Below are 26126 nucleotides of genomic sequence, written 5' to 3' on the forward strand. Positions count from 1 at the left end.
AAACACTAAAGCTTTGTTCTCTCAAAGCCGAGAGAGAGAGAGATCATCGAGAGATATTGCTTGCGCCGAGAGAAAAACAAAGGAGAGATCATCGAGAAGGAGACGTTGTTGGTGTCAAAATCAAGTCAAGGAGGAGACGGTGTTTGTGTCGAGGACAAACCGAGAAGAGACGGTGGTTGCGGACGAAAGCGGATGAAGAGCGGGAAGCTGTTTGACGCGAAGGATAAGATTGTCTGATCTGTGGTGCAGTGGAGTCCGGTCATCATCGGTTGTGTAAGGGTGAGTCTGCGGTAATTGTGTGCGGTGCTGCATGGATCTTTAGATCCTTGCGGTCACCATTTGCGTGTTGCATGTAGACTTGATTCATGGTAGAATCAGTTTAAAGCTGATGCATGCGAAATATGGTAGGATTCATGCTAGATTCATGTTAAGGGAACATCGAATTGGAGCTAGGAATCACCATGCAAGATAAATTTGGATGCATTTTAAGTAAAATTGGAACGCTTAAAAGTTGGTTAAGAGGATTGCATGCATGTTGAGACTTAGCGAATTTACTAGCAATATCTCTTGCTTGAAACCGGTTGCATGCATGATTAAATTGGGAAGTTTGTTAGCAATTTTTATTGCGTAAAATTGGATGAGGTTAGCTTGCATGCTTAATTGGACTTAAAGGATTTAAATGGGTTAAATCGCTAAAAATGGATTGCATTCGTAATCGAACTTGTTGCATTAATATGCTTAAGTGGTTTAAATGGATTACATGCTTGTAAAACAATCTAAGTCGCATGAATTGTTATTCTATTGCTTGTTGATTGTTGCATGTTTTCTTGCTTGAATTTCTTGCTTGTGTTGCTTGATTTTCTTGCTTGATTGGTTGGTTTATTTACTCTATAGTCTACAAATTTTAAAATTTGTTTTCTACATTTTACACTATGTTCTACTGAAGTTAGAAGACGAATTCTACAATTTGTTTTCTCCAATCTACACTATGTTCTTTTTCTACTTTTCTCTCAAAAAAAATTAAGAAAACAAAATAAATTAGTATAAACTCAATTATGAGAGATACGATGGTAAAGAGAGTGTTTATGTTAACATTCATTGTGAGAAGCAAAAATAACCAAACTATATAAATAAAAATTCAAAGATCTACGTTGCTTATCAAAACCATACAATAACCCTACTACATAAATTAATCAATGAAACAGAGACAATCTAAAAGCCAGAAGAGAAAAACAAAACGTAGGAGGATCACAATAGCTTTACCTTCAGCGAAGAAAAAAAAAATCTTGTTTGGCAAATTTTTTCTTTGGTGTAGGAGAAAGGTTTTTAGAATTATTATTATTTTTCTTTTATGAGATTTCAGGAAAAAAATAATCTTAAGGAAAGATTCTTTATGACTTAGATGTTTTGGAATATGTTTAAAAAATTAGATTTTATTTCTATAAGTTGTCAAGTAAGGGTAAAATCGAATTTTAATTATTATACAACCTAATACTCTAAATTTTTCCAATAAAGTCATATATGGACAAATTTTAAAATAAACATCCTTTTAAATCAAAATTCCCTTTTTTTTCCTCACGCACTCCACAACTATGTTGTATAGAAACTCTTTTTGAGGTGCGTTTCTTGTTTCCGAAACGTTTCGGAAATAGAAACTCGTGGAAACTTGGAAACAAGTCACAGAAACACGATTCCTAAAAATCTCTGTTTGGAAACACGATGGAAACTCCGTTTCCGTTTTGGAAACGCGACGAAAACTCTTTTTTATAATTTCAAAATTTAATAAATAAATAATTTGAAAATATAAGTATTCATGATACATATAATGAAAAACAAAATAATATAATTAGTAGCTTAAAAGTTAAAATCCCTAAATGTATGGCGATGCTGGTCAAAAAATTGATTTTGAACGTTTATTTTTTTACAGTTTTACTTTTAACTAAACTATTTAATATTTCTGTTTTGAATTTGTGTTGTTTCAGATTTTTTTAATATGGTTTTTATGTTTGGAGACTTATTATATCTATATATATATATATATATATATATATATGTTTCCTACATGTTTCCATTACTTAATTTTTGAAAAAAAATCATTTCCCGTTTTGAAACGTTTCGTTTCCACGTATCCATTTCCGTTTCTATGCAACTTACCTCCACGAACACCATATTATTTGTAAATTAGGCTACTATAAATATAGTAAGAGTTATAGGAATAACATAGGAGTATTAGTTTTTAACAAGTACCGACAGGAAGCCCACAAAGACTAAAGAATGGTAGGCCCCGTGAAAGGAGTTAACCCCACAAGGCCTTAAAAGCCCACAAAGACTAAAGAAACCCTAACAGGAAACGCTTGGTTACAAACACCTTTGCTTTGCTATTAAAGTCATAGTCATATGCTTCGTAGATTAAATGGCTTTTTGCCTTTTGGGGAAGGGACCATTACCTATCACTTTCTAATTTCTGATGCTTCATTTGCTCCTTTTCTTAGCTGCAACTCATCAACTAGGAACACTACTCTAAACCCCTGTTTTAAAAATACCCGCCTACCACCGATTACGCCTCGTAAAATCACTAAATCCACCCTCTTCGCTTCGATTAATGACTAATCCCCGCCTAGCATCCATTATCCGATTATACCGTCTAATCCGATTAATTCCCGCATAATTTTGTATATACCGATTATTTTTGGAGCCAAATATAAATCAAATATATATATTTCTGTTATTTAGACATTTAAATTAAGAGTTTATGATGTTTTACAATAACTAATGTACAAATTTTTAATAAAAATTATTTTTTCTTTTCTTAATATTACGTTTTTATGTTTTTACCATAACTTTAAAGACAATACTATAGTTTTATATTTTATTTGATATTTTTATTTTCACATAAACATAATTATACATATATTTAGTACTAGATATTTTTAATTTACTATTAATTTAACAAAATAACCCAAAAACTAGTCCCCGATTAATCCCCGTTTAATCTCCGATTTTCTCGTTAGGCGCTAGGTCCACCCCGACCGCCCGACTAGCGCCTAGCGATTTCTAAAACAGGGCTCTAAACTATTATCCATGCATGTCTTTTTTTTTCAAACCATGTATATGCCTATTTATTTCATATATACGTTTTCATACATTACTGTCCTTTTAACCATGCGTTTAATTAAGTAGAGGTGAGTTTCGAAATTATTCCATGCAAAAAAAACTAAATATGGTATCAAAAAATGGTATATGCATACCTCTTTTTATAGGCTACTTCTTGTGAGAGGTCTTAAATTTGAATCTCCCGTTGTAATATATTCATACAAGAGTGTAGCTCGTATCCAAAAAATTAAACAGTACATGGAAAAAACAAATGGTAGATCCAATCTAATCAGATAAGTAAATCATATCTAATGCAAACCCGGTCTGCATGACTAGCTATCATGAATGGACCGTTACCTAATAATTGAAATACATTAAATCATTAATAAGTAACAGTTGTGTGTGTTGTAAGTAAATGAAAAATAAATTGAAGAAGATTTGATGGGGAACAAATCATGCCCCTTTCATAGCATGTAAGCTCACAAGCTATAATATAAGCCTACTTTATAATAGCATGCAACCTCGCAAGCTAAATAATTTGTAGCAGATTAAAAACAGAAGATATTTATAAATACAACAAATGCAAATGAAGTTAAAGAACATGAGCCCACCAATGTCTTTTAGAGTTAAACACTCTAGATTCTACCTCTATATGTGCAGTTATACACAATCAATGTCAATTTAAGCATCTTGCGAAGAGACGATTTTAGAAAAGTAGAATTGGAAAATGATGCTTATAGAAAACTTTCACTTGAACAAATCATTCTTCAATTATTAAGTTGGTTCAACATTTCTTTTATTATCTGAAAGGTAGATAGGTTTGATTTTATGACAACATTTTGTATGAGCCACGATTTATGTAATTATGATAAATGGAGAGAGCATCTTTTTTCAGATATTGTATGTACGTGGGAAGCTTTCTCGAAGATATTACACATGTTTCCCGACCTCTTTAATCAATGTTTTTTTTTCTTTTCTTTTCATTTCTTTTTTTCTCATCCTCTTTGATTTTATAACAGATCATATTGGGCTTAAACCCCAATCTATAATATGAAAATTGGCTAACTCTCTCCATCAGCATGCCATTTCAGCATTTTAGAGTAATGTGGAGCTGACACATAATTTAAAACACCTAGCAATAATACATTGATGTTTATTAATGTTTTTCCCTAATGTTTTTCCTATTGATGTTTTTTTATACATTTTTAAATACATTTAGTGTTAAAAATATGATTTAGTTTTCTGAAATTATATCAGTCATAAAAATTATGATTTACACAATGATAAGATATAGAAATAGACTGAAATATAAAAATTAAGCCTACAATGATTTGTAATTCCATAGTTTTGTTATTACAAGCGTTTACATTTATATCGTATAAATGTAATTGTATAATTGGCTTGACTCTAATGTATGCTATGGTTTTTAAAAGCTCACGTGTATTACCAGCCTGCAACAAGAAGGCAAACTTAACTAAAAGCTGTGCAAAAAGAAAGAAGCTTCATCAATGTTTCCTACACAACAAATTCGATATCCTTTGAAATTATGAGTTAGAGGACACATGTTCTCTACTTCTCTTATTATTTAAGAGTCTTCTCTTTAAATACAAAATAACAATGTAATTGTAAAAGTGAGACGAAATAATATCACGAAAAGAGCTTCTTCTCCAAGTTTCATTTTCATGCTTTTCTACAAGTTTTCACTCCAAACCTTACACAACAATCGATCAAGAGACAAAGGCTGAGAGTAGTAACTGAACAAAACGGAGTTGATAACATACTTAGGGATTTTCACTCGGGGAACTTCTTTTTGTTTTTGTTTCTTATAACAAAACTGACACGCTTCTTTTTGTGCATGTTTGTCAACAAGTTTTCCAATACAAAACATTGATCAATACACAAATGAATACAAAATCCATGATTCGAACGGCAAAGCATCACAAACATTAATACAACAAACAAAGTTTATTTTTACCCATGTTCCACTCTTCGTTTTACCGAGATCATAGAAGGTGTTTATTTTTCCTATGTTGAAACACTCCTATTTAAGCTTTCAATCTTACCGCATAATGTAGCTACCTTCTAATCCAATATATCCACACTACACTCCGAAGAAACATGAAAATAAAAACATTATATATATCAAAGGCAAAATTAATAGCATATAGCAAATCATCAAACAACAACTACAACAAAACCTTCATTGAGCTATTTAGTGATGATGATCGTAAAGAGTTTGGTCATTAGAAAGCTCACGCGAGGACATGGTCTCATCAACGCTTCTAACTACAAATGAAAAACCACTTAAGCTACAAAGGGCCACGAGAGAGAGCCATGAATAACACAGTGAATTGTTCTTCTTCTTCACTGTGCTTTCCTCTTTACTTCTCCACCTTTGATCAACTCTTCGTCATCACCAATCAATCGACCTCTGTTTTAACGAATCACCAAATTTAGGGTTTCTGCTGCACCACCGGAACTTGATTTTTTCAGTTTCTTATCATCATCCTTTGTTCCTCTTCTCTTTTATAAATGGTTCTCTGATACCACATGCGTTGTGTGCTACATAGAACAAAAACATATAGATTAGAGACCAGATCACAACCGATATATCCCCCAAATTGGAGTGAAATTAGGGTCTATATAAATGTCAGAACCTTGGGACCATCAGAACCACAACGCTGAAGAGAGGGTGGGATATTGATACTGGAAGTAGAAGAAATCGATTTTAACATTGAGAATCGATTTTAACATAGAAGGGTAGATAATTATGTGTCTACGTAGGCTAAGAAAAAGCTGATCTGTATTAATCTTATATTTTTATTGGTTAGTTATTTTAACTGATGTGTCAACACCAGTTTCAGTGTTGAGACTGATGTGTCATACAAAGAGAGCAACACATTTTTCTTTTATTGTATTGAGTCATCTAGGCTAACACCTGCAGATTTTTGTATTACTTTTTTTTTTAACACGACAAATCGCTATTATTATATAACCAAAGTTTGACATGATACATACAAACAATTCAAATACAATCTTTAAAACAAATAAAGGAAATTGAACACAATTTCGATGAAAAAATAGAAGTAATCCCGCTGGCCAAACGGAAACCTTACAGGCAACAGAAAAAACGAATCTGTTAAGTCTCTTCTTCATATACTTATAAAACGCTAATATCTTATATACGAAACTCCAAAATGCATTTCACATCAAATGTAGATATATATATATATATATATATATATATATATATATATATATTTGCATTGTGATAATTGTATACCGATTTACGACAATACCAAATATAATGTGTTACATTTCAATATTTCATCAAATCGTTTCTCGGGTATACCATAATTTCTTACAAGAAAAGAACATGAAAAATCAGAATATCGATTCAAAACAAAAAAAAAAGAAGAAAAACAACATTAATTCCACCAACTTTTTTATTTCTCAATGTATTCAAACTAAAACTTTAATTTCAACTTTTCACGTAAATATGGAAAAGCACCAAATTAAGAAGTCAATAATTAATGCCATATATAGACATTATACTCGACCACAGCATTCGCGCTCGTAATATTGAAGGTAAAAGTCTTGGCCTGTGCATATCCTTTTCCGAACCTGAAAGCTCCCGTACCTCCGATGATCGGCATCTCTCTCACCTTCGACATTATCGGATTCCGGCCATACAATGAGATGGTACTGCCGGAAAATTTACCCGTCGTGAAAACAAAGTTAAATACCATAAGCAGACTGAACTTGTTCTGGTCGGTCGATGCAAACATTCCTTGCGCTCTCCCTACTTCCCCCGAGGTTATTTCAGGTCCCACCGTCAATATGTCGTCAACAATTGCAACCATACCAAAAGCGGTTGCCGAGGAGTTTGTGGTGGGACCTGTAGTGACCACGACGGAGGTTGGTTTGTTTCCGGTGACAATATCGTGTAAGTAGAAGTGGAGGTGGGTTAGCTTCTCTAGGTTATGTCCTGGATATGGTTTCTTCACTGTTGTTGAGAAAGCTTTGGATTCTGTTATGGTGGCGGCCAGAAGAAAAGCTGAGAACAGAGAAAGAAGAAGGCTAGCCATGGGGAAGATGGTTGTTGCTTGAGAGAGTCAACTTATCTTTCAGGCTATGTGTGAGACATGTGATTGCGTTTTTGTGGAAGTGATCGCATAATTTATACACAAAACAGAATCATTGATTGAAAGCACGAAATGTTTTGATAATCTATTTGCTTGGTGTACTACAGCTATTGTCTAGACTCTAGACTCTAGCGAGGCGACGTGCTAACAAACAAATCTCCATTGATGTGGACATAATCTTAGTTTAAAAGGTTACACAAGTATATCGCTTTTCCAAAATAATAATATAAAAAAGGAAGGTTACAAGTGTTAAAGATAGAGATGTGTTTTATGACTTAAAGTAGGGAAAGTCAGAGACACGTTTGTTGCATCTACCAAAAATGGTTTTCTAGCATTTTCACTCTAGCGTTCGTTGTTATCGTATTGTATGAACATGTGAATCTCTAGTGTTTCTACTATTCCATGATTCCAGTACTACACTGCTTTACTACTAGTCGTCTAAAATTTATTTCAAGTGATGAGATTTTCAAAAAGACTATATGTTCATACTTCACCATTGTAACGCTGTCTCGCGTTTTGGCGTGCCCAGGCCCGGCCCTTCACCCATTCTGATGAAACATTCGTATTGGGCCTCAACATTTCGAAGCCCATTTTGCAGGAATTTTTTTTCAAAAAAAATAATAATAAGGCTTCAAAACCCAAAACTAGTAAAAAGGCCTCATCATTTTCTAAAATGTCCAATAATAAGTTCCAAAAAAATCCAAAAATTAGTTAAAAGGCTACATAATTTGAAAAATATTACATAATTAATAAAATAGATTTTAAAATTAGAAAAAATTATCAAAATTAGCAAAAAAAAATCTCCATAATTAGCAAAAAAAGTCTCAAAATCAAAAAAGTTAATAAATAAAAATTTGTGAAAGTCCCATATAGTTAGCAAAACAAATATCAACTAATATTATTTTTTAAAAAGAAAAAAACCTTAAACTTTTTTCTTTTTTCGTATTGGGCCTCGGATTTCACCGGACCGGCACTGGGCGTGCCCATATATCTGGGCATGTGTGCTGTCGTTTCTTGATGATCCACAAAGAGTTTTGATCTCAGAGGGACAATGAGATACATAAGGTTAGCTCACAAGTCAAACCAGTCGACATCCAAAGATTATAATATTGTTTTTCTTAAACAGTAATAAAGTGTTACAACGAAACTTATTACTCCCTCTGTTTTTATTAGTTATCCTTTATTAGTTGTCGTTTAAAGATGTTTCATACAAATTAAAAAAAATCATTAAATATTTTGTTTTATCTTTTTAATATATTTTCTAATTTTTTGTTGGTCAAAACGTTAAAATAGTTGGATAAAATTGGAATAATTACTAAATATTTGCATTACAAATCTAAAACAACAATTATTATGATACAAAATTTTAACTCTAATACAACAATTAATAAAAAAATAAAGGTTCCAATAAATGTTGCAGTCAAAGCAAACTAATCCATGAGCGATTTAATTTACTCAACTTTTGGGGTGGACAATAAACTACCGCCAACCAAATCAATTTGTATATAAAAATGATTTATACTTAGTTTGTATCGGTTATCTTTCTATTTTTATTGGACTACACTATTACATAATTATATCTAATCCACAAACGAATTTGTTTATCCTAACGGGTGCAACTATTCAAATCCGTAGTAGTAGTCATGTTTTAAATAAAACATTAAAAATATTAATTACCAATATAATATTATTATAAGTTGACCATGCTATTAGAAAACAATATTCTGAAGAGTTCATCACATTAACTACGAATTTTTATAACACACACAATATAAATTACACGAAAGTCACAATATCAATTAAACAACAACAACAACAGAAACCATTTATTCCACAGGATATTTATTTGAATTATTTCATCTGATGTTCAACAAAAGGTGGTGAAACGCATTGAAAAAATGCCAATAGTTAATGCCAAACATAGACATTATACACGACCACAGCATTTCCGCTGGTAGTATTGTACACAAAAGTCTTGGCCTGTGCATATCCTCTTCCGAACCTGAAAGCTCCTGTACCTCCGATGATTGGCATCTCTCTCACCTTCGACAAGATCGCATTCCGGCCATACATAGAGATGGTGCTCCCGGAAAATTCACCCTTTGTGAAAACAAAGTTAAAAGCCATAAGCAAACCAAACTTGTTCTGGTCAGTCGATGCATACATCCCTTGAGCTCTCCCAATTTCATCTGAGGTTATGTCAGGTCCCATCGTCAATGGATCGTCATCGATTGCAACCAAACCAAAGTTGGTTGCAGAGGAGTTTGTTGTGGGACCTGTAGCGACGAGCACATCAGTTGGTTTGTTTCCGGAGTCAATGACGTGGAAGTAGAAGTGGAGGTGAGTTAGCTTCTCTGGTTTAGGTCCTGGATATGGTGCCTTCACTGTTTTTGAGTAAGCTTCGCATTCTGTAATGGTGGCTGCCAGAAGAAGAGTTGAGAACAGAGAAAGAAGAAGGCTAGCCATGGGGAAGATGGTCGCTGGCTGAACTTATCTTTCAGGCTATGAGTGGAGTGACTGTGTCTTTGTGGAAGTGATCGCATAATTTATACACAACACAGAATTATTGATTGTGTTGGAAGTTGATTCATAGCTTAATCCTACAAAAGAGAAACAGAGAAAAACAGAGAAGAGCTTAGAAGAGTAAGCAACAGAAGAAGACATCGAAGAGAAGAAGAATCGTTGGTAGTAGGAAGAAGAAGAAGAAGATTAGAGAAAAAGACCTTTGGGCCATAAAAGTGTTGAAGCCCAATGTTAATGGGTTTGGTTGTTTTAACTTATGTATTTAGGTTAGAAGTAGTATTAGTATAAATATGTTGTATTGTTGTAAGAGACAAGCATGTGTGTGAGATTAAGGAGAAAGAGGTTGTAGTGGCTAAACCTAATCTCTAAGAGATCCATCATCAAGAACAAGTAACAATGTAGACATAAAAGAGATATCTCTCTAATTGTTCTAGAGGGTTTGTGAGTGAGAAACAAATCAAGAACAATGGAGAGATGGGATGAATCTAACCTCTAAAGAGAAGTGAGATCAAGATTCCAACAGATTGAAAGCACAAAAATGCTTAGATAATATATTTTCTCGGTGTACTACAGCTAGCCATGCAACGTGGTAACAAACAGACCTCCATTGATGTGGACCTAATCTTCGTTTAAAGGTCACAACATCTCATTTAGTTGTTAGCTAGCCCTATTCCTCACCTTTGCTTTTAAGATGTTTTATGACTCTTTATCTTCTTTTTTTTGTGGGACAAAGTTTTATGACCTTATCTAAAGTAGGGTAAATCAAGATGTACACCTTTGTTGCATCATCTTATTATATAAAATTGGGTTTAAAAGTTAGCCAATAATAAGTTTTCGACATGTGTCAAGTTTCTATTAATCTGAGATTTTGACATGTGTAAAAGTTAATATTTAATAGGAGAGATTTGAGATTACAACAAAAAAAACAAAATATTTTATTTTAAACAATATTAATAATGTAAAAAGATAATTATTAAAAAGTTAGAAAATTCAATTTTTCTAAAATAAGTATAAAGAGATTATATATAAATATATATACACATATTTCATAAATTTCGAAATTATAACATTTATTTTTAATTTGAAGTTATTAATTCTACAAAAAAATAGAAATGGGATTGAAAATATACAGTTAAGTATTAATTCTAAATTTTGTAAATACTCACTTCTATATAAACATAGATTGTCTCATATTTTTCATCTAACATAATAATTTATTCAAAAATATTGCTTTCAACTTTGTTCTATTGGTAAAACTTTTTTAATGGAAAGGTATATTTTTCTTTTTTTTTTAAACCAATTTTTTTTCTATTTTCACCTTTTTCAGTTTGGAATATGTAAGATTAATATGTTAGCAAAAAAAAAAGATTAATATATGCAGCTTCTTTTTCTAATAATGTATTTAATGTAGTATTTTTATATTTTTTATTTAATATATATTTTCACCTTTGAATTATTTGATATTCATATATTATCTTGCTTATAATTTTCTATTATTTCTATATTTATGTCAAATTATTTTTCTTCTAATTTCTCAACTTTGATTGGTTGGTCATTGATCTTTTTTGTGCAAACATAATTGTTACCATTCATTCAATCCCAAAAGGAAATAATGAGTAGAAGTTCATCAACCTAATGGTTAGATAAAATAGGTTAATCAAACACAAACTTAAAACAAACATAGATATAATGATTGGAAAAACATAAATTGTTGTTCATAGATCCATAGGAGTTCAAAGACGGTGACACCCTGGTTTGCGGATAAGTTTAAAAGAATTGATTTGGCCACCTATATCACCAAAGTACACTTATCTTTTCGATCAATGGTCTTGAGAGAACTCCAAAGTTAAGCGTGCTTGAGCTAGAGTAATTTCAGGATGGGTGATCTTTCGGAAAGTGATTGTCAAAACTGAGCGAGTGAGGACAAAACAGATAGAAAGATCATATGGTGATTTATAGGGTTGATAAACAAGTATTTAAAGCCTCTCAAACTTAACAGACCGACCGTCGGATATGGATAGGCCAAGAGTAGACGTGGGGTCCACTAAAGAAGGTGGGCCCGTGGACATGGGTTCACTAAGCTAGGTGGCAATCGGGGCATTCTAGAGACAAAAGCTACATTATAATGTGAAAAATACTTCCACGAATACATTGGAAAATTTAACATTAGTTACTATCAAAAGATTTTTTGACGTTAGAAAATGATCTTTAGTTTCATTGGTTGTCGGAGCAAGCTATTTTGAGATAGCTTAAAGACGTGAACATGTTTTCTCCACACATAAGGAGCGCAGAGTCGAAGTTCTCTCTATGGTGGAGGAGGTTGGATGCAAGGTTATCTCCCCAAGGGAGGAAGATGGAGGAGGTTGGACCCAAGGTTATCTTCCCGAGGGAGAAAGGTGGAGCCAGTTCCTTTCATGATGGAGGAGGTTGGTCTCAAGGTTCTCTTCATAGGGAAGAGGGCAGAGTTGAGGTTCTCTCCCTGGTTGGTTATACACTATTGTGATGATACATCATTTATTAGTATACTATGTAATATATTTTTTACTCGAAATTTTTTTTGAGCAAATAATTTTAGTAATTAAAAATACTATCCAAAAGTGAAAGTAATAAGACAAATAATAGTTGGCTTAATGTGTTCATAAAGACATTTTCTAGGTAGTGGTAAAAAATATATTTGTAATATACAATATATTTAGGTGTAAAAAATACGTTTTTAATGGTAACATACATAAAAGATTTGTAAATTGATATAAACATGTAGATTATAGCAAACATAAAACTTATAAAAAATGTATAACAAATTTTAATAAATTTTTATAGAATTTAATTTAGTTTACAAAACTTTAAATCTGCACAACGGACGGGTCCTTATCTAGTGAATATATAATAAATTCAATTCTCATAAATAACATCAAAATAATTTGTGTTTACAAATTTAACATAATTCTCGTGCTAACGTAAATCGATTGATAACAAAAAGAAACAAATAGTATGTAGAATATACATGGCTGCGTAATTGAAAAGAAACAAATAGTATGTAGAATATACATGGCTGCGTAATTGAATTTAGTTTTTAAAACTTATTTATTTTTTGAGTATATAACTAAACATATAGTAATATAAAAGAATTTAATGTTTAGTTAAAACCAAAATATTGTCAACATCATAGTAGCAAAATTAAAGAAAAACATAAATATTTGTTTTTGATAATTGTAACTTGGTAATTTAATTGATATAAAATGGTTATTGCTGTAAATTTCATTTAATTTAGTAAATATCTGTAGATTTAATTTTGGATGGATATATACTTATATGTGTTACTGTGTATAGTTTTAAAGCATTTGTTAGTTCATATTCTTACGAGGTTATGTCAAGTCCCATCATCACCAAAAACGGGAAATATTTATCAATACAACAAATGCAAATGAAGTTAAAGAACATTATCCCATCAATGTTTTTTTTTTTTTTTTCAGCCCATCAATGTTTTTAAGAGTTAAACACTCTATATTATACTGTTGAGCTTTCTAAATTAAATAGGCAACTTAACATATTATCGGTAGGATTAGGATAACTTCTATTTTAAGTTTTTTTCAAGCTTACTCCAACAATCTCTTCTTTAAGATTAAAACTCAACTTTGCCAGATCTTGTACTCCCATTAGCTCCCTCATTCTCTGAATTTGAATCTTCTGAAAGCCTTTGTAAGAATGTTCGCCTTTTTCTCAGTTTCCGGAATATGCCTTACCTCTATTTTTCCACTTTAACACAATCTCTTATGAAGTGATAACGTTTGTGTATATGCTTGCGAGAGCAATGGCTAATTGACTGTCAATTCGAATAGTTATTTTCTCACTTGAAGATCATGTAAGCTCAAATAATAAATTCTGCAACCAAATTGCTTGCTTTGCTGCTTCAGTTCCTGCAATAAACTCTGCTTCACACAAGGACATAATTACAACATTTTGTTTTTGTGAACACCAAGTAATTGGATTCTCTCCAAAATAAAAGATGTGCCCTGAAGTACTTTTCCCATGATTCGGATCAACATTGTGACTACTGTCACTGTAATCAACCAACTTAGGAATCGAAATCGTTCTTCCATAAGACAGACCAAAAGTAGTGGTACCTTTCAATTATCTCAAAACTTGTTTCATTACTACTCCATGCGATTCAATACCGATTTACAACAAATATCAAATATAATGTGTTTACACTTCGTCAAATTATTTCTCGGTACCATAATTTCTTGCAAGAAAATAACATGAAAAATCACAATATCGATTGAAAAACAGAAAGAAAAAAACATTTATTCCACCAACTTTTTTTATTTCTCTATGTGTTCAACTTCAAACTAAAACTTTCATCTTTTCACGTAAAGATGGAAAAGCACCAAATTAAGAAGTCAACAGTTAATGCCATATATAGACATTATACTCGATCACAGCATTTCCGCTCGTAAAATTGAGCGCAAAAGTTTTGGTCTGTGCATATCCTTTTCCGAACCTGAAAGCTCCCGTACCTCCGATGATCGGCATCTCTCTCACCTTCGACATTATCGGATTCCGGCCATACAATGAGAAGGTACTGCGAAAATTTACCCGTCGTGAAAACAAAGTTAAAAACCATAAGCAGACTAAACTCGTTCTGGCCGGTCGATGCATACATTCCTTGCGCTCTCCCAACTTCCGCTGAGGTTATTTCAGCTCCCACCGTCAATATGTAGTCAATAACTGCAACCATACCAAAAGCGGTTGCCGAGGAGTTTGTGGTGGGACCTGCAGCGACTAGGACGCAGGTTGGTTTGTCTCCGGTGACAATGTCGTGTAAGTAGAAGTGGAGGTGGGTTAGCTTCTCTAGTTTATGTCCTGGATATGGTTTCTTCACTGTTGTTGAAGAAGCTTCGGATCCTGTAATGGTGGCGGCCAGAAGAAGAGCCGAGAACAGAGAAAGAAGAAGGCTAGCCATGGGGAAGATGGTTGTTATTGCTTGAGAGAGTCAACTTATCTTTCAGGATATGTGTGAAAAATGTGATGTTGTTTTGTGGAAGTGATGGCATAATTTATACATGAAACGGAATTATTGATTATAGGACAATTTTTGTAGATAATCGATTTGCTATAATCAATAATTCCGTTTAACATATCTCTATAATTGATTAGCAAGTAGCCAGGCGACGTGTTCCATTGATGTGGACATAATCTTCGTTTAAAGGTTACAAGTATCGCTTTTCCAAAATAATAGAGAAAAAGGAAGGTTACAAGTTTAAAGATAGAGATTTATGACATAATAAAACTAAACTATAATTTGGACCGTGCTAAGCACGGGTTAACATTTATTTTATTTATTTTGTAATTTTAATTTAAAGTGATATATATATATGATTGTTTTATTTGTTTTAATTTTTTTTTTTGCTCAAACACTATGTCATGAAATCATATGTTGAATATAACTTATGAAAATAACATCTATTTTGTAAGATCTATTCTAGTAGATCTAGATTTTGACCCGCGGTACGGTGCAGTTTAAGTTATTTGATAAAACTATTAGTTTATGCTTGTTAATTTTATTTGATTTGTTTAGTTTTTAAAATTATATATTGTATTTTAATTCTTAATTATATGACTTAACCTACACTGTACCGCATATTAACTATTTTGTTACAGTATTAATTAATCGATTTAATTGGATACATCTATTAATCTAATATTCATATTGTTAACAAAATAATGAGATGATATTTTATCCATGTAGCACCGAATTAATGACATTTTAAGTTTCTATTAATATTTACTCAAACATGTCTAGTCATATAACCCGTCATGTGATATTTTAATTTGTTGTACACCACAGAAAAAACTTCATAAAAAATATAAATATATTTTTAAAATTTAAAATGTTTAAATAAAGTTTCTTTTTTTATAGAAATTGAACTACTTATAATATTTGAACTTCTTATAAAGTTTAATTATTATTAATATCTTAAACAGTTATAAAAGTTAAATGTTTTAATAATTGAAATATTAATAATCTTTAAAGTTTTTAAAAAGTTCACAAAATAATGAGATGATATTTTACCCGTGTAGCACCGAATTAATGACATTTTAATTTTCTATTAATATCAACTCAAACATGTCTTGCCATATAACTCATCATGTGATATTTTAATTCGTATATATTATTAAAATTTAAAATGTTTGAATAAATTTTATTATTTTAGAAATTGAAATACTTATAATATTTGAACTTCTTATAAAGTTTAAATATTATTCATATCTTAAACTTTTTATAAAAAGATAAATGTTTTAATAATTGAAATATTAATAATCTTTAAAATTTTTAAAAAGTTATACATTTGAATTTTTAAAGTTATTAAAAGTTGAAATTATTTAAAATAACGAACCATAATAAAATGTATAAAATTTTTAATTTCAATACCTGATAAATCAAGGTTTCTGCTCATTCGTATTTAGAATCATTTTGGTCTCTTTTTTATTAATATGACTTTGAATCTTTACCTAGTTTTCTTAGGTGATGTAGGGCATTTAGTATATTTTTTTATTCAACAGTTGAGCAATATATGTCTGTTTAAAAAAATTTAAATTACATCATATGCAGAAAAAATTAGAAATTTTATTAATTAAATATATTAGATAAAAATTTTAAATAATTTAAATATAAAATAAAATAAATGTGAAAGAAGAATCACATATTTTTGTTTTAATTAGGTTGATAGATTTCCTTATCTTTTAAATGTTACCTATAATTGATTTATATGTTACTATAATTAACTAAATCTATACTATCCTTACTTACCAAAAATCAGACGAACCCGTATATTATGATACACCAATGTCACAAGTTTATAACCAAAAAATCATAAATATATCTATTATATAGTCTACAAAAAAATGTCGTGTACTTCCGTTTTATTATACATGGGATTAAATAGGAAAAGTCAGAAACACATTTGTTACATCTTAAGAAAATACAACTACAGTATTTAAAATACAACAATTCATGATCTAGTAGTACAATGTTTTGCTAGTCGTCTAGTATATTTCAAGTGATGAGACTTTAAAAGCTATTCAAGTGTTTATAATTTTGAGGCATATAATTGTAAACACTCGAATAGTCTTTAAAATCTTTAAATTATGGTTGTAACTTCTTTTTTTTTCTTACTTCACCATTTTGAGGCATAAGTTTGTTATCTCCGTTTGAAGGTTATAACTTATAATTATAAAGTGAGCATAAGAATACAAATTGAAAAAAGTGCTTTTATTACCAAAAAAGAAAGAAGATAGAGATATGTTGTATGGCTTTTATCTTTTGTTTTGGACAAAATTTTATGACTTTATCTAAAGTAAAGAAAGTCACAGACACGTTTGTTTTCGTCGTATTGTATAACCACGTAAAATATCTTGTGTTTCTACCTACCATTCCATGATTTTAGTACTACACTGTTTTACTAGTCGTCTAAAATTTATTTCAAGTGATGAGATTTTCAAAAAGACTAGACAAGCGTTTCCAATTTCGAGGCATAAAGTTGTAACCTTTTTCTCCTACCTCAAACCATTTTCACTCTCTCGCGTTTTGGCGTGCGCCCATATTTCTGGGCGTGTGTGCTGTACGTCGTTCCTTCCTTGTTGATCCACAAAGAGTTTTGACCTCAGAGGGACAGTGAGATACATAAGGTTAGCTCACAAGTCACACCAGTCAACATTCAAAGGTTATAATATCGTTATACTTAGTTATAAAGTGTCACAACGAGACTTATTATATAACACGTAAGATTCGAATAACTGTTGCAGCCAAAGCGAATCTATTTGTATAAAAAACGATTTATACTTAATCTATTTATATTAGATTACACCACTAAAAAATATATTTGATAAATGGTAAATAAAAAACAATCTAATCCATAAACAAATTTATCTACCCTAACTGCTGCAACTATTCAAATCCATAGTAGTAATGTTTCAAGCAAAACATTAAAAATGTTAATTACCAATATAATAATATTATAAATTGACCATTTTGCGATTAGAAAACAATATCCTGGAGAGTTCATCACATAAACTGCGAATTTTTATAACACTCACAATACATTACACGAAAATAGCAATATACATTACACGAAAATAGCAATATCAGTTACACAACAAAAACAACAACAACGGAAACCATTTATTCCACAGGATATTTATTTGAATTATTTCATCTGATGTTCAACAAAAGGTGGTGAAACGCATTGAAAAAATGCCAATAGTTAATGCCAAACATAGACATTATACACGACCACAGCATTTCCGCTGGTAGTATTGTACACAAAAGTCTTGGCCTGTGCATATCCTCTTCCGAACCTGAAAGCTCCTGTACCTCCGATGATTGGCATCTCTCTCACCTTCGACAAGATCGCATTCCGGCCATACATAGAGATGGTGCTCCCGGAAAATTCACCCTTTGTGAAAACAAAGTTAAAAGCCATAAGCAAACCAAACTTGTTCTGGTCAGTCGATGCATACATCCCTTGAGCTCTCCCAATTTCCTCTGAGGTTATGTCAGGTCCCATCGTCAATGGATCGTCATCGATTGCAACCAAACCAAAGTTGGTTGCAGAGGAGTTTGTTGTGGGACCTGTAGCGACGAGCACATCAGTTGGTTTGTTTCCGGAGTCAATGACGTGGAAGTAGAAGTGGAGGTGAGTTAGCTTCTCTGGTTTAGGTCCTGGATATGGTGCCTTCACTGTTTTTGAGTAAGCTTCGCATTCTGTAATGGTGGCTGCCAGAAGAAGAGTTGAGAACAGAGAAAGAAGAAGGCTAGCCATGGGGAAGATGGTCGCTGGCTGAACTTATCTTTCAGGCTATGAGTGAAAAGTGATTGTGTTTTTCTTGTGGAAGTGATCGCATAATTTATACTCAATAACAGAATTATTGATTGAAAGCACAAAATGTTTTCTCGGTGTACTACAGCTAGCCAGGCAACGTGCTAAAAACAGACCTCCATTGATGTGGACATAATCTTCGTTTAAAGGTTACAGTCTCTTGTTTACTTGTTAGCTAGCCCTATTCCTCACTTTTGCTTTGAGGGTATCTAAATAAATAAAAAAGTTAGGTGAGCATAAGAAAACAAACTGAAAAGAATGCTTTTATGGTTGACAAAAAAAGAAGCAGCTTTTATTACAAAAAAAGACGATTTTATGTTCTGGATATGGTGCCTGCACTGTTTTTGAGTAAGCTTTGCATTCTGTAATGGTGACTGCCAAAAGAAGAGCCGAGAACAGAGAAAGAAGAAGAAGATGGTGGCTAGCCATGACGAAGACGGTCAGCCTGCGCTACAAACTCTTAACTGATATTTCAGGCTATATGTTTGAAGATGTGATTGCGTTTTTTATTTTAAAAAAGAACCAAGACACAGAGGTATGTTGTATAGGAGGAAATAGGGGAAGTTAGGGGCATATTAAACTCATTTTGAAAAATATGACTAATTAAAACGAAACGTCAGTATTCATCTGCTATAACTGGTCTAGCATTTGAGATAATCGTACAAAAAAACGTTTCATATCTCTAATGGTATCTACTCTTCCATGATTCCACTAAAGTCTTCTAATATATTCCAAGCGATGATAGATTCAAAAGACTATTCAACTGTTAACCAATTATAAGGCATAAGAGAGTGTAACAACCTCTTTGTTCCTGCTTCACCATATTCACCTCTGAGCAACAAACAAGCAGACCGCTTTCGTGTTGAAGTTCTTGGTCTAGCGCTGTGGCGCGTATCCATAAGACTGGGCCTGCATATGTCGATTCTTGATGATCTGCAACGAGATTGACCTCAAAGGGACAGTAACATCCAAAGGTAGAAGTACTTCTTCAAGCTCAGACCAGTCAAGATCTTCAGAATCCCCATCTTCATACTCAACTCTGTACCAACCAGATTGCTTGTCGAACTTTGTCACCACACCAGAATAGTAGTGACCCAAGAAAAACTTGCGAACTTGTCTACCCTCGAGCCATTCGCCGCTTCCTACAGTGCCACTTGATGATGATGATGAGATTGGTTCGTCTTTGGCAACCATACAATCTGTTTGAGGTTCATCAGGTACACCATTGATAACAACAGCAGGCTCTCCCGGTATCTCGAAGATCCCTGGAGGAAGAGACGGTGGTGCTTCTTGCTTAATGCTCCCAGTGTTCTCCATCTTTTTTTTTCTTCTGTAAGAAAGAAAGCTCACAGAGTTAAGTTAAGATTCAAAACATTAGCTGAATCACTCATCTGTTGAACCAAGCGCATCTTTCACAGTTTCTGTAGGTTTCAGGACCGATGAAGCAAAATTAAGTCGAATCATTCATATAACTGATACACGAGAATCAGATACGAACTTGAAAACGAATGAACCCCTAAATTTTATCCTATGATGACGAAATTGTCCTCTCCTCGAACATTAAAACAATCGATTCTTAGTACAAACCCTAAATTCCCCAGCAATCGGCGAGGCGATTCCAGTTTTATACCAAAATACGACGAATCGAAAGAAGAGAAGAGGCTTACTCACCAGTATCAGGTGGGGATAGAAATTTACGGGCGGGAGATTTCAGCCACCGTCGTTCGTAGTCCGTCGAGTGTACGGCGGCGAAGGGAGGCGAGGCGGGAGGTTTTAATTTAAGAGATTAAGCCAGACACGTTCTTGTTTGGCAACGCGGACAACTTAACTCTGGATGGATCCACTCAGCAGTACTAATCTTATTTTTGCTTAGCCTTTTTATTTATTTGATCACCCTAATATAAATTAGAAATGCACTATGTATTTGCTGGAGCATTAGCTTGTAATTGTATTGTGTGACTCGAATGAGACCGTGTCAAGTGTAGCCCTCGAGACCCTAAAAATAGATTCCAGTGTTTGTTTACTTCTCTTACTCTAAAATCTCTGATTGTGTTGCAAAAGACTATCCATTAGCTAATTTTTTAGTAATCTATTTGAGGCTCGAATCAATCTGATAGTCACTAATGATAATATTGAACAAGCTAGAGTCCCAAATAATGATTGCTTAGAAGATGATGGGGATGCTGTTTCTCTTCGGTCTAGTATGTGATTACAAAATGTCTAGTTGGGTTTTTTCTATTATCCTCTGCGTCGATGCCGATGACGGTGTTCAACAACCTCAAATCGTTATGTTTTGAGGAGGGGTAAGAGTCGATGGCAAGCAGTAAACTGTTCTCCTAAATAACATCTAGAAACTCTTAGGCATTGAAGTATTAAACACGACTTATTTTCTTAACTTGTAGAAAAGTAGAGTTCATAATATGAATCCCCTTAGACATATATATATGCCTCTCCTTTCAGGATCTTTCGGACTGTGTGCCAGATACATGCGAGGATGTTTGTGACTGCAAAGGTTGTCCCTGCTCATCTTGTCCACTGAAGAGATTAGAGATTGAAGAGTTTAGAGGAACAATGAGAGAGATGAAGATCATCAAGCATTTCTTGGACTATTTTCCGGTGCTTGAAGGAGATAGAAATCACTGTTCCAGCATTTCTTGGTCCAACATAGCTCGATGTCCCTAACGTTATTGATCTTCAAGTGCAGATGATCGAACTCTACAAGAAGTCATTGAGTTGCAATCTCGAACTCATGGGGTGTGAGTCTCTGTATAACAAGTTGATTTCCCAATAACGTCTACAAGGAACAAAACTTGCTCATAGTTTTGCCAAAGTCCCTTCGAAGCACCACGCGCCAACACATTACACATCCAACGATCCCACATGATCCACACCAGTTTTACACTTGAGGGAGAATTTTTCTATAAGCCCAAAACGCCGTTTCCGAGCATTCTTGAAGACAACACGAACAATTCTGTCAATCTGAGGAACATAAGAAATGCTTTAAAATATTAGTCCATAGTACTTAACAATCTGTCCACAGAAATCTGCATCTGAGATTTTCAATCAAGTACCTCGTGGGTAACATAAACCTCAGTATTAACCCAACTTCTTTGCCATTATCATTTGTCTTAATTCCCCTTGGTTCTCCAAGATAAAAGTACATGTTACCATAAGACCATCATTTTTATAAATGATATCCCACTACAGAACTAGAAAGACAAGAAGCACGATCAGTTTCAATAAACTAATTAAACTGACCTCATGTAAGCTGTTTTACAACCATTAGAACAAGACCTCCTGCAACCTCTCTCTTCAAGCATCTACTAACTGTACAAAAAATAAATAATTTGAAGTTTACACAAGAAATAAAGTTCAGGCTACCAAGAGATTTCCGAGATTAGGCTGAGGATGGTTACCTGTGGCAGAACTGTAGCACGTCTCAGATTTTCAAAGACTTTAAGCCTGCACGAAGCTGAAGTAACCCCTTCTCAGGCCTCAGATGCTGCTATTCATTGTCATCCCATTTGTACCTTAAATTATACCTACATGAAAATATGAGAAACTGTATGCATACTCTGTTCAAATGCGTACTCTGTATGCGTACTCTGTATGCGTATTCATTGTCAACAGGCGAACGAATGCAGACCTGGGGTGGTGCCATCAACACTTCATGCATACTCTGTTCAAATCAACTAGAAACCAGGGATCATCTATTCTTCTCCTGCCCTTACTCATCAGAAATATGGACAAGCCTTACACTAAAGCTCCTCAGTAGGTCAAATTAAACCGTAGAGCTACTCTCTCAAATTAAGAGGTCACTGCAGTACTTAGGGGTCGAATTCCACAAGGACTCTAGATTACTCAATAAATTATAGAGTTTTATAATTACGCTAAACAAATTAAGTTGTATTAAAATTAAGAAAAACAATGCAAAATATTAAATAAAAGTTGTGTAAATTCAGATGATCAAAGAGCTAGACCTAGGGAATTTCTCAGGAAATTATGAAATATCAAATCAATAAATTAATTAGGATTCAGGCATTTAAAATCAGATCTAGAACTCTAAACTCTTCTGTAAAATAAATCAGTTCTCACTACAAATATTTTCTAAATTTAAAACCAGAAAATCCAAATCTCTTTGTAAAATTCTAGGTTGAAAATCAGCTTTGAAAACAGGTTTAGATTGTTCACAAAATTACTAAATCAAATCTCTTTGCAAGAAATAATTTTGCTCATCAAAAGGTTTTATCAGGAAAATCAATTATATTCTCATATCAATTTATTTTCCTAGGTTATTAATTGTTGCAAATCCAACAAGATTTGATGGTACTTGCATATGTTGACTAACTTGGTTAACGGCATAGCACAAGTCAGGCCGTGTGATTGTGAGATAGATCAGTTTCCCTACAAGCCTACGATATCTCCTAAAAATAACAACCTATGATGAAGATCAAGAAAGATAATGAATCCTAAAAATAACAGATCTAATAAATCATAAAATCCCTGTGAAAAACCCTGAACCTAACAAGCAAACTACTCAGAAATATTCAATGAAGAACAAAACATAATTCTGAATAATAAGCAATTGAAATTAAAAAAGTAAAGAGAGAGTTCAAGAATTCTTCTCTCAAAGCAGTTCAGATCTCTCTCTCCCAAAAGCTCTCAAAATCTCACAGGATTGCAGAAAAATAAAACTTGCTAGAAAATAACTTAAGGGTTTCTAAAACCTAAAAATACTATTTATATGTCCAAAAACACGCCAGAGACTAATGATGCAAATATGGAAAACTTTGGGGCAAATTTGTAAAATTTCCAAAACTTGCTTCTCTCGGCTAAACATGGTGTCGATCGATGTTAAGGCAGTGTCGATGAAACTTTCATCCTTCCTCTGCTCCAAGTTCTCTTCCTTAGCTGAATTGCTCCAAAATCCCTCCTAATTGCTCCATTTTGCTCCTTTCATGCCAAAATCCTAGAAAACTTGTTAAGACTCTAAAACATCCTACAAAACAAATCAAAAGACTCTAAAAGACTCATAATATCATGGTTAAAAACCACAAAAACCATGATATATCAACTCCCCCAGACTTAGCCTTTGCTTGCCCTCAAGCAAAACATAAGCTTAAACCTGTGAAATAGGTTTGAAAACAGGGAACTCACTCAACTGCATGATGATTCTTATTCGCACTCTTCATTTACCTGACTCAAGAACTTACTTCTTATACTTAACCATGATAAGCATCAACATTCCTTGCTCAAATCCCACAATCCTATGGAATCTCTAGTCTCACCATTGTCATCTCATTACATAAATTAAAGCAAGTACAGGTGAGTTCTTACCTTGGTGTATCGATCAGTGGCATATGGACTCTTTTCAGACCAAGACATTCTTCATACATCTCTTTTCCTCTCCCTTTTCTCACTTCCATTTTTTTTTTTCAAAGGTGTAAGTGAATACCGGGGTCATTGGTAATTTACCTACCCCTCGCTTCCAAGGTTTGTGTGATCATTTGACTCAAGAGTAGAATAATGAGGTCATAGGTAATTTACTTACCTCTCTAAACTGATCAAAATCATCTCATCTTTTTTTTCTGATCTTTCTCTCTTTTTTTTAAGCACTGAAGGGAAGATAGAGGGGAAACATACTTTGAAAAATTTGCACTGTCTTGTATGGCCCAAAGAAGAAGTCTAGTCCACTGATTTCCAACCCCAAAGTAAGAGATTAAGTCCGGTTAAAATCCTGATAAAAGTTAAGACAACGTTAGTTTAACCAGATTTCCTTTGAATAAGGGCTTTCGGGATTGTTGATACAGCTCATAGTCTTTCTAAGCTTCAGTTCTGAGATCAAGCATAAACAAATAATCATTAGAGCGTTAGCCAAATAAGAGAAATCATTAATCAAGATCATAATTCCCAAAGTCAAAAAGAAAATTTTGACTCAAACTTTATGGCTTTGACTGACACAACTGAAACTCAAAAACAAAAAAAGTAGTTAGTAGACAACCTCCCCCAGACTTAAACAACACTGTCCGCAGTGTTGTCAAGTAAGAGGAAAGCTAAAAGAAACAAAAATGTATGGAAATTGTAATGAAAAGATGAATTGATTCTCGGGTTACCCAGCGGTGTCGACCGACACCATTTCAGCGTCGATCGACACTCATCATGAATGGTGGTTTTTGGCCGTAACTCCTTGTTAGTTGCATTTAGTTGTGTTCATGTGTTGTTGGATCAATCATTTGATGATTATGTTGTGAAGAAACACTCAAACACAAACACAGGTTAAAAGCAACATGATAGATAGATAGTTCATAAATTCAAACAAAAACTGACTCAATGCAAAAAGAAAAATGACTCAAAAGGAAAAGAAAAACCTAGAAGTGGATTGCCTCCCACTAAGCGCTTGTTTTCAGTCATTAGCTTGACTGTTCTGAAGCTCAGGCATCCGGTGGATTAGAACGTGGCATTGAATGCTTCTGAGAAGAATGTCTCATCATCCAAGGTGGTGTATAAGCTTTAGGTGCATGAGGTCTGCCAAGGATGTGAGGAACAAGACCAGGACAGGATTTAGGGATGGGTTTGCTTCTCTTATGTCCTGCAAAATCATCAATAGAAGAAACAAGTGCTCTACGATAATCTCGTGGCTTGGTCAACTGCAAAACAGTTTTTGTATCTTTGAAATTCTTCTTGATGATAGGAGGGGGTTTGGGTAAAGAAGATTCATACCTTTGCCTTACCTGAGGACTTTGGAGTGTGGAGTGGGGGGCTTTCTGTTTGGGAACAGCTTTATGATTTGGAGCATCAGTTTTGGACAAGATCTGTCTCGGATGTGGAGGTGTGTCGACCAATGCTGATAGGGTGTCGGTCGACACTGAACCTGTTGCTTGTGTATTTGCTTCTTTGCAGCTTATCTCAGCAATCTTCTCAACAGAAAATGTCTGTCCATCAATGGTAGGAGCTCTCCACAGCTTATCCATCTCAAAGTTCATACTCAAACCTTCCACATTCAGTGCTATGTTTCCCTTCTTCACATCTATGATGGCACCAACTGTTGCCAAGATAGATCTTCCTAAGATTAGAGGGTCTTTAGGCTCTTTATCATACTTCAGCACCACAAAGTCAGTTGGAATCATGATGTTTCCAACCTTAATTGGAATATCCTCTAAAACACCTTCAGGAACTCTTTGGGATCGATCAGCTATGATAAGAGAAATCACAGTTGGCTTAAATTCTGTCATCCCAAGTCTCACAACAACAGAATGTGGCATCAAGTTGATACTAGAGCCAAGATCACAACGTGAGTGAGCAAACCTTCCTGTGGAGATAGAGCAATCTAACACAAAACTTCCAGGATCTGGTAACTTCTTTGCAATCCTACTCTGGATCATAGCACTCACTTTCTCAGAGACAACTACCTCTTTCTTCTTCTCCTTCTTCCTCTGTGGAGGCTGGTTCAAAAGACTTGCACTGACATCTTTTGTAAGCAGTGCTC

At 33.6% G+C, this 26126-nt stretch overlaps 1 protein-coding gene and 4 pseudogenes across 4 annotated transcripts; all 5 read right to left on the bottom strand.

The window, feature by feature from the left end:
• Positions 1-6387: 6387 nt before the first annotated feature.
• On the bottom strand, positions 6388-7261 carry LOC104781718 (dirigent protein 21-like). Its single transcript, XM_010506450.3, has one exon. It carries the CDS (start codon positions 7179-7181, stop codon positions 6624-6626), a length of 558 nt encoding a protein of 185 aa, XP_010504752.1. The 5' UTR covers positions 7182-7261; the 3' UTR covers positions 6388-6623.
• A 1776-nt stretch (positions 7262-9037) lies between these two features.
• On the bottom strand, positions 9038-9838 carry LOC104781719 (dirigent protein 21 pseudogene; annotated as a pseudogene). Its single transcript, XR_015597134.1, has one exon. The product of XR_015597134.1 is annotated as a dirigent protein 21 pseudogene (transcript).
• Positions 9839-13892: 4054 nt separating this feature from the next.
• LOC104781721 (dirigent protein 21 pseudogene) lies at positions 13893-14867 on the bottom strand (annotated as a pseudogene).
• Positions 14868-17822: 2955 nt separating this feature from the next.
• Positions 17823-18583, bottom strand: LOC104781722 (dirigent protein 21 pseudogene; annotated as a pseudogene).
• Positions 17823-20630, bottom strand: LOC104781723 (dirigent protein 17 pseudogene; annotated as a pseudogene). 2 transcript variants are annotated; one of them, XR_015597135.1, is made up of 2 exons: positions 20312-20630; positions 17823-19970 (listed from the first exon to the last, which is right to left on the bottom strand). The product of XR_015597135.1 is annotated as a dirigent protein 17 pseudogene, transcript variant X1 (transcript). The 2 variants fall into 2 exon arrangements; XR_015597136.1 differs by having other exon boundaries at positions 19225-19967; positions 20308-20505.
• Between the last annotated feature and the right edge of the window lie 5496 nt (positions 20631-26126).

Source organism: Camelina sativa, chromosome 4 (genome assembly GCF_030686135.1).
Source record: "Camelina sativa cultivar CO46 ecotype springtype chromosome 4, ASM3068613v1".
Lineage (NCBI taxonomy): Eukaryota > Viridiplantae > Streptophyta > Magnoliopsida > Brassicales > Brassicaceae > Camelina > Camelina sativa.